Genomic DNA, 15808 nt, shown 5'->3' on the forward strand with positions numbered 1-15808 from the left:
AGCCAACCCGCCGTTCTGCCATGTACCTTCTTCTATGCAATTCAAGCGAGCTGTCTTGAAGGCTCGCGCCCCAAACTTCTTCTTCGCGCTGGAGCATGAGGAATGCGTATTGATTTCTGTTCGCGACCAATAACATGCCTGGGTTGGACGCAAACTTGCTTCCCGGGGAAATCAGTCAACCCTCCATTGCCTTCACGTTTCATCAAGCGTTGTCGTGGACGATGTCCAGGTCTCCTGTTGTCTGTCCGCAAGGTCGATATCCAGGCCTTGAAACTCGCAAACGTGATAAGATCGTCCCTCGTCATTTCCAGTTGTCTTGCCGCATGACATTGTCCAAGACCTCAATGAAGATGTCCGTGAACTCTGGCAACGCAGAACGAGGCAGCTTTCAGATTACTCTTCCACAGACCTGCGGTTATTTAGGAGACGTCCAGATATAATGCGAAAACTGGCGATGCCTCTTATGCCCCGTCCCTGAATCTAGCACAATCGCGAAGACATTTCCCGTCGTCAAAGCAGTGGCAACTCCCATTACAGGAAATAATCACCAGGCCCACGGCGGTTAGCGGGAACGTGACGTTGGTCATCCGGAACCGCAGAGAAGATGCTGAATTTGGGGTTCATATCCTTGTCCACAGTCATGATGGATGCTACGTTACCGCAGCGGTAGCAGTAATTCGGAGCAGACCAAACTGTGACGACAGAGTTTTGTGGGAAGTGGTACTGCACCATCTTAGCTGACTGATATGTGACAAATGGCAGAGACATACCTTGTATCCCTCGTTGACAAGTTGATGGGCTCTAGCAATGAGCTTCAGGCCGTTGACATGGTTGAACTCCGTGGCCACCTTGTCGCCGAAAAGCCAACCAGCACCACGGGGGCTGATGGCCCAGGTTTCCACATCTTCGGGGTCTGACCAGACCAGATCGCAAAAGGCGCCCTCATGGGGGATCTCCTGAGCACGTGCAACGACGCGAATCTGATCAATGGTGCGGATCTCAGGGCTGAGACCACCGTGGACGCAGAGTAGTTCGCCGTCAACAATGGCAGCCAAGACAAGGAAATCGAAAACGTGACAGCAGGCCTTCCAAACCGAGGCATTACCGTACTTTTGCTGGCACTCTTCGTAGAAACCATAGACCTGGGTGATCTGGCGAGACTCGTGATTGCCACGTACGAGAACAATCCTGTCGGGGTATCTACACTTCGAGTTAGCACATGCTAGAGCCCCATTCTTTTGTGCGACGTACTTGGCCTTCAGGCACATGAGAAGGGTAAAGGTCTCAAGACTGAAGTAGCCGCGGTCAACGAAGTCGCCGAGGAACACGAATCTGGTGTCGGCTGATTGAGAGCCCGTGCTAACCTCAACGGCCGAATCGGGCCTTGAGGTTGTGCTAGTATCGGCGGCGGCCGCTTCATCATCTTCCTCATCATCGGGAGCAGGGCTGCCTGCATTCTTGACCTTCTTCTTCAGTTTCGGGTTGGTGATCTCCGTCGGCGGCTCAATATCCTCGGGGCTGATGACTGTTGTGGCCGTCTTGGGTGCTTCAACTCGTGATTCACCAGGCATTCCACCTGCGACGCGGAACAACTCCAAGAGATCGTAGAACTGGCCGTGGATATCGCCACAAATTGTCACTGGGGTGCACACGGGCTGAATGTTTGACTCTGGAGTCGTAAGGTCAGTAAGATGCCCAATCAGCCCGAATGGCGCGGTCCTTACCCTCCATCAGAACCTCTTTCACCAGTTCGCAAAGCTCCTTCATCGCGCGCTCGGGTAGATAGTGGCACTGCTTGGCCTCCTCCAGCCACTCATCCAGGCCTGCATTGGGCGATAGTTGGGCAGGGCCCGGGCGAGGAATGTGGCCTGCCATCTTGTCGTTCAACGCTTGGGTATAAACTTGAGAATTTCTCTCGACTTCGTAGGGATCGAAATCTGCTGAGATGTTTGGGTTGAACTCCTCAGCTAACTCTAGCGAGTCTTCGTCTTCGTACTCGTCGGGCTCGTAGTAATCAGGGTCGAATTCCTCAGGGAAGTCGCCGATGTCGAGACTGCCGCCGCGAAGCGATGGCTGGAATGAGTCGTCTTTGGTGGGGTCGTTAGGACGTCGAATAACGCGGCCGATCTGCGCAGTGCGAACCTGTGGCTCTTCGGAATATTCGAAGTCGTCCTCTTGGTTGGGCTCCTCTGCGATTGACTCGGGAACACGTCGGCCGGCGGTAGGACTGGGACGGACGTTGGGGGTATCGTTGGAAGGAAGTGATATCGAGGATGAGCGTGGTCGGCGGCGTGGGAGAATGAGAGACGGAGGGTCTTGGGGCGTCGACAAGATCGGATTTGACCTCAGAGGGTGCGGTGGATCGGCGGGCAGGGCGGGGGGAGGGGCCTGGGTACCACGATTGGGTGCGACAACAACAGGCGGTGGGGTGGTAGCGCCAGGGGGTAGCTCAGGGAGAGGTCTAGGCTGCTGAACCGGACTTCTCGAAGAATTCGAATATGCTTCACGGGTGCGTCTGTCGCTTTCTTCACGACGCGCGACTCTCTGGAGATGCTCTTGGTATGGGTTATCGTAAGCCCCGACAACGACCGGACGTGGGCGACTGAAGTTGGGCGCACGCGGGCGTATCAGCTCTGCAGTGCGGTTGGCGGCGGTTAAAGTGGGGATATAGGCCGTTCCTCTGCCAGGGACCGGAATGCCTCGACCACGACTTGAACCTGACGCAGACGCAGATGACGGGACAGGACCGGCTGTAGATGCCTGAGGAACTTGCTGCTGCTGCTGATCGGGCGACTGATGCTGTTGACCGAGGTCAGGGTGTCTTGCGGGAAGGTTGAAGGATACCTCCGCTGAGCGATTGCGTGCACGGCCGGCTCCAGCTGGCCCGCGGCGAGGGACGTTGGTAAGCGGGTTTGCGAAGGCGAGATTCGCACGCTTGATAGCAGCCTCGATCTGGGCTTCACTTGGCGGCGAATAAGTCGAAGTTGTCGCGCTGTTGTCCTTCGTAGAAACCTGAAGTCCGCGGTTTATGTTGTCCTCATTGAAATCCGGAAAAGCTTCCGAAAAGTAGTCGTCTTTGTGAGGCTCCTCGCCCTCGGTGACCTCGGTGGACTCGGATCCCTTGTCCATTGTCTGTGGCTGGCTTCCACCTGGGTGAATCTCGGATAAACTCTGTTGTGGGAAGAAAGTTTGTCCGAGAGAGAAAGGGCAGGATAAGGTTTATCCGAAGATGACCCTGGGAAGTTCCTGCCAAAGGAAGCTATCCTAAAGAGGCTAGTGCTATCTTATCTGATAAGACCCACATCAGACGGAAAGTGCTCTGTGCTCCATTCTTTCAGATCCGTGATTGATGTGAACCAAAGCGCCCCGCGCCGCTACCCTGGCGTCACACCTCTACCACAATCACAGGCCCAAGGCTGTGTCCCTTGTTGGTACCTAGGGCACAGAGCAATCATTCAGCAGTTTAGGCATAACAGCCTTTTAAAGTAATTCACGTCATCTACATCTGGCTCACTGAAACACCAATTCAGCCTCAAGACAAAGTCGCGCACTCTGTTTGGAGTCGGCGCCGACGGTACAAGAAACACATCGACTCGAGTCGCAAACAACGCCTTGTCCGCAACGATGGCCACATCAGGCTCCCAGGGCGCCTCGCGTAAGACGAACGGTGTCCTTCCTGTCTCTGGCCAGCAGACGGCCGCCGATACGCCGAAGTCGAATAAGAGTCGTGCTGCGGTCGAAGGCCACAAAGTGGTTATCAGGCGATTGCCCCCGGGCTTGACGGAGCAGGAACTATGGAACAAGCTTGGAGATGAGTGGAAGGCTGGACAGGGTCTTGTCAGCTGGCACAACTTCGAGGCCGGCAAGATCTCTCAAGAGTAGGTACTCGTCAGTTTGCTGGCACTGCGAATCGGACTGACTGTGGTTCGCGCAGCGCTGCGAAGCCGTCGCGGCCGGCAAGAGTCTACCTCAACGTCTTGAAGCGCGAGGACCTGAACACCCTTTCCAACTTGATACAGGCCAGGTCCTGGGAGGACGCCAAAATGACGTCCAACAGCCCCTCCCTTGTCGGGCCTCCGGTTCTCGAGATGGCGTCTTACAATAAGATTCCAAGCGGCAAAAAGCGCACCGACCCCAGGCAGGGAACGATCGATCAGGACCCGGAGTTTATGGCCTTCCTTCAAGATTTGACCAACCCTGAGCAGAACAAGGAGACCGAGGGTAGCGAAAGCAAGGATGCGGCAGACGAGTCGAAGCCGGATGCAAAGGTCACAACGACACCTCTGATCGAGTTCCTCAAGGAGAAGAAGGCCAACAAGGCCAAAGAAGCGGCCGCAGCTAAGAGCGCGAAGCAAGCACGTCAAGAATCTCAGAATACCAAGGGCAAAGCATCGGCGTCTACGGAGGATTCGAAGAAGGGCAAGAAGGACTCTAAGACAGAGAAGTCTGCAGAGAAGCCCAAGGAGACGGTCAAGATTCTGACCAAGAAAGCAACCGCGGACGCCGTTAAAGCAGCAGAGGCCGTTGCCAGCCAGATCACCCAGAGTTCTTCGGCCGCTCAGGAGGCACCTAAGAGCCGACGGGCTGGTATTGCAGCTGCTGCACGTATTCTGCAGCGCGACCTTGGCATCAGTCCTGGCAGCGCTCATAGAAGGGCTCGTCTTGACGCTGCCAAGGCGGAGGCAGAAGCGAAGGCTGCGACTCCGAAGGAGCCTGCTCAGCCCGCGGCTGAAGTTCCGGCTGCTGCGGCACCACCCGCGCCGCCAGCCCAATCCTCCTCCAATGCTGCCCAATCCTCGGAGCGCAACGCGGCACCCAGTGCTCCCAAGTCAGGACGCACCCGTAGAGGTGGAGGTGGTAAGAACGCGGCTGCCAATGAAGGAAAGGGCAAGTCCAACGACACTGGTGGTTCTTCCAACACCCCAGCGCCCACCAAGACCCCTGTTGTGCTGCTTAAGAAGAGGGACGAGAAAAAGAACGAGGAGAAGGCAGAAAAGGCCGAGAAGGCCGAGAAGGAGGCCTCATCATCCCAACCAGCGCCCGCCAAATCCAACCCCCCAACAGGACCTAAGGGCTCAGGGAAGGGCAGCAACTCCAAGAAGGGTGCCAGCTCTGTCACAGTCACCCCTGGCGCCACCCGCGGCTTCGTCAAGCACGCCAACCCGTCCCAGGGTGTGACCGAGAACCTCCTAAAGCAGGCCATGGAAGCGTTTGGGACCGTCATCTTCGTCGAGATCGATAAGCGTAAGGGCTTCGCCTACGTTGACTTCTCCGACCACGACGGTCTCGCCAAGGCCATCGCCGCCAGCCCAGTCACTGTTGCCCAAGGCACTGTTCAGGTTCTCGAGCGCAAGGAAAAGAAGCCCGCCGCCAGCAACGCCGCCAGCACCAACAACTCTGGCAACGCAGCTTCCTCCTCCAATGCGCCCGCGGCATCCTCCTCAGCTTCCGGCGCAAACAAGGAAAAGGACGCCAACGCAACGAACAACCCTGACAAGCCCGAGGAGCAGCGCCACAAGCGCACCAGGCGTGGCCGTGGTGGCGGTAAGGCCGCGGCCAACAAGGATGCGCAGCAGCAAGCTGCCGCCGCCGCTGCCGCTCCCGCTGCGGATAAGGCTGCAGGTGCGGGATGATTGCTCAGGCAACCCACCCCAAGTCTACGGTTTGCGAATGGTATATTTTTGTGTGTACCTTACATCGATCTACCCTACCTACGCATGCGTGCGCGTGGCCCCAGCATGGCATGGCATGGGCGGCACGTCGGCGAGGAAACGTGGTTGACTGGCGAAGGCGAAGGCAAAAAAAAAGTAGGATTGCGACGCCGTCACTGTGGTCGTGGCTGCGTTTCTGCCCAAAGGGGGGCCTCGGGAACCCAAGCAGCGAACCATTGGGCGTGCGCGTTTCAAACCCTTGACAAAACCCCCCCGGTCGCTGACTTGCAGTCACACATTATCGATTCGACGTCGACCTGTTGGAGAGTTTCCATCGTCTCACAGGACGGGACGGCCAGCAGCGCGAATGGAGGGCCGTGGCGGGATGCGAGTGAGGGCCCGAGTGGATGGTTCGGAGTGGATAATTGGAGGGAGTCTAACGCACCTCGGCGCCACGAGAGCATCAATACGATTCTCAGTATCATTGGGCCTCTCGGTATTACTGGGTCACGTCACATTCGTATGGTCTGAAGAGGGAGTTGTAGAAAAAACACCAAGTTTAACTTTTGATTGTCCTCAATGGGGATACATCTCTCTAAGGGTGATCCCGCCATCCCAAGCTTACAAAAAAAGGCAGTGAGTGCCCTACATCAATCCATAGATCCATCAATCCATAGCTAGTCGTTCCTGCGTGCAAACGCGTCCAAAAAAAAGAAGCCGCTCATTTCCGAATAAGTAAGGGCCCAGAAAAGTCTATCTAAATAAAGAGGAAAAGTGATAATGCTCCCATGCAAATCATACAACGTGACACACACAAAATACTTTCTGCAAAACCGGGTTTTTTCCCGGTTTCCCAATTACAAACAAGTGTTGATATCTCATCCCATCCGCTGCTGCTGACGCTCATTTTACCAAAGCCAAAACACCGTAAAACAAAAGAGCAAGGAAAATTCCCAGCAGGATGCCGTGCGTCTCACGGAGGGCGCGGGCGGCGCGGGACCGGGCGTCGGTGAGCCAGAGGACCTCGCCCGCGTCGCGCCGCGCCGTCTTGAGCCCGGGCAGGCCGTCGATGGAGGCGGCGTTGGTCTCGAGCTGGTACTTGTGGACGGTGTTGTTGTCGGCGCGCTTCTTCCAGTAGTTGTCGAGGGTGGGGCGCTCCTCGAAGACGGAGAGTTCGTCTTTGAGCTCGTGATGTGCCGGTGATTGCTGCCCCTTTTCGAGAGATCCGTCCTCGGATGTCGCCGCCGGGGCGTAGAGCTCCTTCCTGACCATGGGCACGCCGAAGCCGCAGCTCGTCTGGACCTCCCACACGTCGCCAAGGACGACAGCCCTAGCGCCGTCGTATGAGTCCCGGCTGCTGCCCTGCGGGACGATGCGGTTCATCCACGAGTCAAAGTCCGGGCTGTCCCACTCCACGATGCGGCTCCGGCAGAAGATGCGAAGGATGCGCGGGGAGGGGCCGAAGGACATGAACATGAGGGTGAGGCGGCCGTTCTCGTAGCTGTGGGCGATGGTCTCGCAGCCGGAGCCGGTGCGGTCAATGTAGCCGACGAGGTTGGGGCCGAGGACGGCGAAGTGGGCGGAGAGGCCCTTTGGCGAGACGTTGACGTGCGGGAGGTGGGTCGGGGCCGAGGCCGTGAAGAAGACGGGCTGGCGGGCGGCCCAGTCGGCGAGGTCGGAGCTCAGTGAGGGGTAGAGCTTCATTGTGTGTGATTTTTGTTTGTTTTGTAATTTTCTTGGTTCGCAGGTGAAAGTTGGAGTCGATTGACTGTTGGAGAAAGAAGAAGAAGAAAGGGGGCTGGATTGATCCAAGGTGTTTGTCGTCTCAAACGTATATAAGGGTATTGGGTATCGCAATGTCGACGAAATGAAATCTGGTACAGGATTTGGTACATGAAATGGAAAGTAACAGATGAAGAAGCGGTCGCATCGTTGAAATAGAATCGAGTCCGAGTCCGCGACCGGCAATGGCGGTCGTGTTCGTGTGAGAGGAATGAGTCAACCCATTGCGTCTCATCCCATGTTGGACGTCTTGGTCCAGGTCGGTGCGGGGTGAGATGGGCAGGCTTGGGCTTGGATGCCCATCCCTCTGTCAAGGTGTCAAGGTAAAGGAAAAGGCGCCTTCCGGTCTTGGGGGAAGGCGCCGCGGGCGAGGGAAGGGGGAGGGGCTGTTTAGCGGGCCCTGGCTCCCGCTATCCGCCTGTATGCGGGATGCGTTGCCAGGGATTGTGAAGAATTTCCGCTGTGACTGGTGTGATGCAGCGCATCATAAACGTATTTTCTCGTTAAACAAAATTGCCCGACTTGGTGCGTCGCACAGGGCTTGTTTTTCGCGCGTGGCTTGGGAATTTTTTTTTTCCAATTGCCCTTACCACTGACGCGACCTGCCGCGGGTAGTGTCTGGCAGGGGGGATGCGAGGGGGTATGCGTGGTAGTGGCCGTCCTCGCCGGCGTAGCCGTCGTCGTAGACCGCCGTGCTGCCCTCGTAGTCGGAGATGGTGGTGGTCGCGATGACTTGAGGTCTGATCTGGGAGTAGGACGAGTCGGCACGGCTCTTACGGGGACGCTCCGCGGTGGATCGAGGCGCGGAGGGGCCGTACGGCTCGACGTAGCTCTTGCGGCCCGAGCTACCGCTAGAGACGCTGCCATCATCCTTGCTGCTGCTGTCCTTGTGGTCGAAACGGCTCTTGAGGCGCTTCTTGTCCTCCTCGTGGAGCTTCTCGCGTTCCTTCTCGCGTTCCTTGCGCTCCTTGCGCTCCTGCTCATCGTGGCGCTTCTCGCGCTTCTCCTCGTGACGCTTCTCCTCATGACGCTTCTCCTCATGACGCTTCTCATCGTCGCTGGTCCGGCGCTTGCTCTCACTCCGGCGCACCTTGCTCTCACCGCGGCGGGTCTTTTCCTTGGGAGAGGGTGGTTGCTGAACGGGCATGGCGCCCGTCATCATCTTGGGCTCGCGCTCGCGCTCACGGGGCTGGCTGGAGCGGGCTTTGCGGACGTCCTCCTTGAGCTTTTCGTTCTCCTCCCTGAGCGTGCGCTTCTCGCGGACCAGCTTCTCCTTGTCGTCTTCGAGGACCTCGACAGTGTTTTGCAAGGCGGTGAAGCGGGCGTTGACATCGCGAAGCTCGTCTTTCAGCTTCGTGTACTCATCCTTGAGACTGAGATGAGCCTTGTGCAGGTCAAAGTAGGCTTGCGCCGAGCGATCGGGGCTGGTGCTGTAGGAATCTTGGTCAGAGCCAACGCCCGAATCGCTCGCCTGCTGGCGGTGACCTCTGACTGACACGCTGTGAACCGGCTCAAAAGAGACGTTCCTCCGGTACTTTTTGGAGTCGTTGGCCGACATGGTTGCTGATTGGGTCCTGGCTGGGCTGCTTGTCGTCGATCAGCCGAGTTGGGTCGATGGACCAGGTCGAGGCGAATGTGTATCTATGCCTTTTTGCTGCCGCAGCAGGTGAGGGAAAAGTGAAGCTGCGGTCGTATATATGTGAGTGAGTTGAGTTGCGTCCTATTCGGGCAAGGCAGAATTTTCGAATTTGGATGTGGGCGGTTGTGGTGGTTGGCTACCGGGTTAAGACAGGCCGTGTGTGTGAGTCAAGTATTAAAGGAAAAGGGCGAATTGGGTCGCAGTGGTAATTTGGTTGTTTTTTCCCGGGTTGGAGGTTGGCGGGACTTGGGCAGCAACACTAATAAGCGAAACCTGAGACTGAGATGAAGGGGAAAGGGGGAGGGAAACGGGAAATGCGTCGGCATGGAAGTTTTTATTTATTTAGACACAGCCATTGCAGTCTCTGGGAACAGACCATAAAAACAATAACAACAGTCGGACTCGGAGGGAGGAAAGTGGCAGAGGCAGAGAGGCAGAGGCAGAGCGAGTGAGCGATTGACAGAGATGGTGTGGATTGCATTGCGCTGCTGCTGCCTCCGGGGCTAAGTCGCGATGGATTGGGAGGGAGGAACAGCAGAGAGGCGTGCGACAGGGGAGAGGACCAGACGGCAACGGCAGAGATACCTACAACATGCCTCCGTGGCCTAAAGAGATTGCAGCATTCCTGAGGTAGCCCGTCGGTATTGACCATGTAGGGCTGGGTGGCGTCTTGGCGAAGTCCAGAAGAGGAGTCATCGCTTGGGTACGGGGACGGAGGACGGGACCAAACATGCCCTGCCCTTTCTCTGCTGCAGTCTGCAAGTCTGGCTGCAGTCTGTCTGCACAGTACTCCCTCGTCCCTCTCTCACCCCGGCCCATGATGAGAGGGTGAACCCGCGCCCGCGATCCGCCGGCCGTCCTGCCTATCGAACTGTGGGTTGGCGTGACGGTTGAAGGGACACGGGAGACGAGGGACTGACGAGGATGGGGATTGTTTCGAGGGATGGGCCCAGAACTTGCTTGTCAATGGCGCTGCATACATCGCCAGCCAGGGTGTGGGGACGCGGGAGCGAAGTGGAAAAAAGGCGATTCTCGTCTGTACAAGGAATCGACTCCCATTTCCGCCGACCCCTTCACAATTCCATGTATTCCCAGGTCCAAGGTCCAAGGCCCTCGAGGGGGAGGGGCACTTCTGGAAAAAGGGGGGTGTGCTGGTGGGAGGCTTTGCTTCAATTTTCTCGGTGGGAGGACTTGTTCTGATTGGAGGCGGCGCAGGCGTCCAGCAAGGCAGATACGCAAATTCTGGCTGCCTTCTTTTGCTGAATTTCTTCCTGTGGACGCCTTATTTCCCTTGTTTCCTGCCCATTTTCTGTGCGTGCGTGGAATGGTCCGCCAACGCGGGTTGAGTACCCGACAGACTGATCCGCCTAACAGAAGCAGGCTGTTGGTTCTTGCAGACCGCAGGGAGACGGAGCATGGCGAAGCAAATGCGAGGTGAGGTAAGGTCAGGTAGGTGACAAGAGGCCTGCGGAAACGACGAGGAGATGGACGAGACAGCAAGAGTACGCAACGGCGTGAACAGGGTCTCTTGGCGCTGCGTAGTACTTCTCTTGCAGCTATTCGCAGTCTCTTAAGCCTGTTCTGTCTCCCCGTCGATCCAGGATGATGATGTGCGTTGCGTTCGTGTCGGTATTCGGACCAATCGTCTGGCAATGATCGCAAACCCAGATCGGCCTGCAGCCTAGAGAGAGGCCGTCGCGAGACCCCGATGAGGGGCAGGTGATGGGCCAGCGAGTCGCGTCGTGAGTCACGCCTTTTCTGGCGACTGGCGTCTGCACTTTGGACCCCGCGTCGCGATGGGGTTCGCTCGTAATGACGATGGTGACTGAGGCTCCTATCATTCGACTTCATGCGTTCGATGCAAGCCTCCTAGGCTGCTTCATCCTGTTGGCGCTCTCGAGGAGATGGTGGTGCACTTGGTTGCCGCTGATCGATCGACAATTCTCGTTCCGGCCAGTGAAACCAGCTGAGTCTCTGTCATCAGATCGGTCAGTTTCGACATGATTCCTCCGTCGTCTCCGTTCGCTGGGAGGAACGTCGCGGGCCGCATGGCGATGATTATCACGAACGGGCTGGGGTGTGGTGATGGTGAGTGGTTGAGAGGTGCGGACACCAGAGCAAACATGTCACTGGGAATCCGCTGCGGACGGCAGCTAAGCACGGACTAGACAGCACCGCCCCGCAGGCTAGCGCAGCAGGCACTCCCCTGCAAGGCCTGCGTCAACGTGCCTGTCAAACCCTAAGACGCCAACCACACACGGCGAAAGGTCAAAGTCTGTGCCTCTAAATGCTGACACTCGGAGTCCTCAATTCAACCAGCCAGGGTGATTCTACACACTGGAGGTACCATAATGAAATATATTGAGGTCAGTCCCGTGGTCCTGTTAGAGAACGCAACTATGCGTCGTAGGTCGACTTCACTGGATGACTGCCTGCTCCGGAGACTCAGTAGTTGCTATCATCATCGTCTCCATTTCTTTCTGGCCGTTCCATACGACAATCTAACCCAGCATTTGGAACGACCAAGGCTTGAATGACTGCCTGGGTGCACACGGTCTATCCATATGCTGTTGGCTAACTGCCTCACCAACTTCAGTATGTTGAACTTGCTTGGAGACTCAGTAAAGATCTCATCATCGTCTTCAATACTCTCTGGTCCTGTTCTTCGGGGCCTTCTTGAGAGCCAAGGCGAATCACCGCCTGAATGCACGTGGTCTATCCACACACTGTTGGGTGTCTTACGTCCAACTTCAGTGCGACCTGTCCCAGAGACTCAGTGAGATCACCACCATCGTCTCTGATTCTTTCTGGCCCTACCTCATCGTCTCACGACACTTTAACCCACGATTTTGGAAGGGCCAAGGCTTGAATCACCGCCTGGATGCGCATGGTCTATCCATGTGCGGTTGGCACTAACCTCACCAACTTCAGTAAGTTTGAGCCTTCTCTGATCGGGCCGTCACTCCAAGATTTGCGCAGGGCTAATGCAATGGTCCATCCATATGCAGTTGGCTATCTCACTTTCACCAACTCCTCACTAACTTGATGAGAAAAAAGAAGACGGAAATCGTGGGACATGCGTCCTCTTATAACTTTTCTGGAGGTGCTACCTGTGTTCAGATCAGTTCCACTGCGGCGACCATAATGGCTCAGTTCACGAGGAAGGAAAAGTTTGTTAGGGACTAAAAGGTCAAATATGATACCAACCATCAGGGTACCTGGCCCAAACTACCATGGTCGCTTGAATCAAGGTGCTTTGAGGTCGAGACCTCAGAGCAGGTGTAAAAGCGGCGAATTAAGATGTCCTATTTAGGCAGTGCAAGGTCTGGCATCCTTGTCGGCGGACTCGAGCCCCCACATTTTCTCCCGTGTAAGTCACTGCAGACTGTCAACGTCGTGCTCAGTCAACCAGTGTCAAAGCAATGAATTCGACCTTGGATTGGGCTACGCCAAGACATGGGAAATTCTGCAGGTATCGGTAGACTTTTTTTTTAAGTACTTGGAAGTCACATATATGAAGCCTCGAAATGTATCGCCGACCTTAGTGCCTGTCAGGTGTTGAACACAACAGGCATCATGTCTTTGGCATCATGGTGTGCCCTCTACGTGAGGAGATTTCCTCCGTATGGAAGCGCTTTCCTTGATTTGAACGTAAGCCGCTCCTGCTACCAGGCAACTTCCACCTTCTGCAAGCACGGCCCGTGCTGAAGACACCTTGAGACTGGGAAGGCACAAAATGGGAGGCGCTCTTCCTACTGCATGCAACGCAACGGGTGAGTGTCTCAAGCGCACACCTTGGCACGGGTCCACAGGGAACTTCTGGGAAAGAAGTCATGCGGAGAAAGAACGTTCCTGGTTCTAGCCACAGCCACGAGCAGCCGGGCCCGTTACCATCGATATGATACCACTGGCAGTGAAGGCACCATCTCATCAAATCTGGGGACAGTGCAGACACAGAAAGATATTTCAATACAGATAGACCGGAATAATGATATGCAGTAGTTCCAATTGATCAACCTCTCTCAAACTTTCATCACATTTAGTGTTCAAATCGCTTCCATGACCTGCTTCCAGAGACTCCTTCCGATGTTTTCCCCCAGGGCCTCCTTCCATCCTGTGCGCCTACTCTGATCCAGAACCTTCCTGCTTCCTGCCTTCTGTTTCCTGCCTCTTGCCTTCTGCCTCAAGAAAACCACCTCTTGGAAGGAGGTACGGATTTGCACCTGCTCTATCAGCGTCGTTGCACCTGCTCTCACTGTGCTCCTTCCCTTCTTCGGGACGCCGACCACAAAACACCCCAGAACCCTTCAATTATAAAGGACTCCTCCTTTTCCCTGCCCCTCCATCATTTCTTCTCTTCAACACCACACCAACAACACGTCGCGGCTCGTGTCGGAACCTGTCCTGCATCCTGTATCCCAATCGTCATTCATGTATCCGCAGCATGTAACCCATCGTCATTCGTGTATCCCCAACATATGTATTCCCCCTTCCTTGAGACTCAGATCATCGACATGCAGGAGTCGGTCTTCATCACAGTCTCAAAAGCCCCCCCAGTTGACGGACTACAAGCAATCCTTTCCATGATTGTCTTGTACCAAGGGGGGACAGATGGATTCCAATCGTTCGCTGTCTTGTCTTGGATTCTTGCAACTTACTAACGGCAAAGAAACTTGATGAGATGACACCACTGGTGGCTGGCAGCACGGTACCGTCGAGACCGCTAGGCCTTTCACCAATGAATGAAGGAAACATACTCCCGTCCCAATGTCCAGGTGATGCCCAATGTCCATGAAGCCCCCAGTCCCAAACCTGAACCCCCTTGTGAAATGTGTCCCCGTGATGCCAGGCTCAGCCAAGTCCATGAACAGCCATTGACGTGACCCCAATGGAATTCCCGCCGACTGTGTGTTGGATGTCATCATCGCCTGTTTGAGTTCATCCGCCTACCAGTGACTCTGTCCCATCCGCTCGCTCTCCCCGTCCACGCGCGTCTCGCCACGGAGCCAGAGCAAGCCCAGATTTCGGCCACTCTCCAAGAGGTTCCCCACGGCGAGCGCAGGCGCTGACACGGGAGGGAAGGAGCCAGAAGCGGTGGACAGGCAGGTAGACAGGGAAGAAAGAAAGCTATGGAAGGAGCAGCTGGAAGTGTTGGTCTCCTGCCGCGATCGTGGAAACGCGCGCCGAAACAGAAACAGAAGGAAAGAAGAAGCCAGATCCAGGGATCGGACAGGAAACTGCACAAAACTGGAAGAAATCGCATCTCGCCTACTTACCGTAGAAGTCATGAGCCTGTCGACGTCGTTTCCAACTGGATTGGTGTCAACATCATCTGGCTGCGGTATTAACATGCAGCAGGCACAGGACAAAACTGAACGTGAGCAGCAAGAGTGCCGTTGCCCACATTGTGAATTGTGAAAGAGGGAGACAGACGTTGGTCTGGGTTGGATGGAGAAGGAGGAAAATTTGGAACAGAGTCTGAAGGAAGTTGCAGTTGTCCTTGGTAGTCGAGTGAGAAGGAAGTTGGTCCTCCAAGGTTGCCCATGGCCTGGTGCCTTACCTCTGCGAGAGTAAAAGCGGCGGGCGGGCACTGCGCTAGCCCAGGACGTGCCGGTAACAGGTCCAGCGGCAGGCAGGCGCCTGTCACCGTTTCGCCAGAGTGGTCCTTCCCATCTTTCTTTCAACCACAAGTCTTGGCCCCCACGAAGAAGCAAGAGCACCGCGGTGCTGTTGACCTCCAAGACCCCCCGCAGCTCTTGCCTTCATGTTTCGTGGCAAATCTCGCAGGACTTTGGGAGCTCGGCGAATGAAGCAGGCAGCTGCGGTCCAGCCCCCTCAAGGTGTCCGTCCAAGTACCTTCCAGGTTCCATTCGTATGTCCCAAAACGGATCCCGAAGTCCGGGCTGAGATATCTCGGACTTGGGAATCCACTCGCTCACCTCGGTGCCTGTCAGCACTCTAGCCAAGGTGTACCGCAGCCCAGGGCCAAGAATCGTATCGTTGGCCTCGCGGGGCCGGAGGGGACCGGAACAAGGCAAGGTAGGTGACGAACGAGCTGAGCGAGACCCTGGTCTCTTCAGTGCTGCTATTCCAAGGATATCGATCCAGCGCGGAATCCTTCGAAGGGGAGGGTACGAGTGGGCGTTTTGCGCACTTGCGCGTTGCCCAAAGTAGCTTGCGTTGGCCGGAATCGCGAGAAAGCGTGAGGGACTGCAGGCAGGCAGGCAGCGGGAAATGGGTCGCGCCTCAGGCCCTGGCAACGCAAGATAGGAAGCTGCAGCCTTAAGCTGCACACCATCGCTAGATGGATGACAGGCACCCTTGTCGCCGGCGGTGGGCTCAGCGTTGCGGTCTGGGGGCGTGATGGTGGTGTTGCAGTATGTTGGCGCTGTTGAAGGTTACGTAAGGTAGGTATTCGGACCAAGGTGTGATGCGTTGGCAAGCAGAACCTTCTGCTGCAGAGGGTGTACGTAAGCAGGTGTGCGCTTATATAATGAATGAGTTGATGCTGTAGGCAGACAGGCAGGCGGATTACCTACTGAGTCCAGACCACCCTCTTAGGTTGTTTTGTCAAGATGGTGGTGGTGGGAAGGGTTGCTAGGAGTGATGGGGAGCTGAGGTTCGGAGGTGTGGGAGCCTGGCGTCATGGGAACGGGTTTGGTCTGTCTGCGACTCGCGACGAATCTGCTGACGGGACCTTGTGCCGAAGACGAGTCACTGAGGCCCCTTTCGCTAT

At 56.1% G+C, this 15808-nt stretch overlaps 4 protein-coding genes across 4 annotated transcripts; 1 reads left to right on the forward strand and 3 right to left on the reverse strand.

The window, feature by feature from the left end:
- Positions 1-531: 531 nt before the first annotated feature.
- On the reverse strand, positions 532-3129 carry COL26b_010029 (uncharacterized protein; the record flags this gene model as incomplete). Its single annotated transcript, XM_053182741.1, has 4 exons — positions 532-741; positions 771-1200; positions 1252-1669; positions 1725-3129. 4 exons carry the CDS (start codon positions 3127-3129, stop codon positions 532-534), a joined length of 2463 nt encoding a protein of 820 aa, XP_053033277.1.
- Positions 3130-3624: 495 nt separating this feature from the next.
- Positions 3625-5633, forward strand: COL26b_010030 (uncharacterized protein; the record flags this gene model as incomplete). Its single annotated transcript, XM_053182742.1, has 2 exons — positions 3625-3878; positions 3935-5633. The coding sequence occupies 2 exons, from the start codon at positions 3625-3627 to the stop codon at positions 5631-5633; spliced, it is 1953 nt and encodes a 650-aa protein (XP_053033278.1).
- Positions 5634-6554: 921 nt separating this feature from the next.
- On the reverse strand, positions 6555-7355 carry COL26b_010031 (uncharacterized protein; the record flags this gene model as incomplete). Its single annotated transcript, XM_053182743.1, has 1 exon — positions 6555-7355. One exon carries the CDS (start codon positions 7353-7355, stop codon positions 6555-6557), a length of 801 nt encoding a protein of 266 aa, XP_053033279.1.
- A 664-nt stretch (positions 7356-8019) lies between these two features.
- On the reverse strand, positions 8020-8991 carry COL26b_010032 (uncharacterized protein; the record flags this gene model as incomplete). The annotated part of the gene is made up of 1 exon (XM_053182744.1): positions 8020-8991. The coding sequence occupies one exon, from the start codon at positions 8989-8991 to the stop codon at positions 8020-8022; it is 972 nt and encodes a 323-aa protein (XP_053033280.1).
- Positions 8992-15808: the final 6817 nt, after the last annotated feature.

The sequence above is a fragment of the Colletotrichum chrysophilum genome (genome assembly GCF_026319265.1).
Source record: "Colletotrichum chrysophilum strain AFK26 chromosome Unknown scaffold_103, whole genome shotgun sequence".
NCBI classification, from domain to species: domain Eukaryota; kingdom Fungi; phylum Ascomycota; class Sordariomycetes; order Glomerellales; family Glomerellaceae; genus Colletotrichum; species Colletotrichum chrysophilum.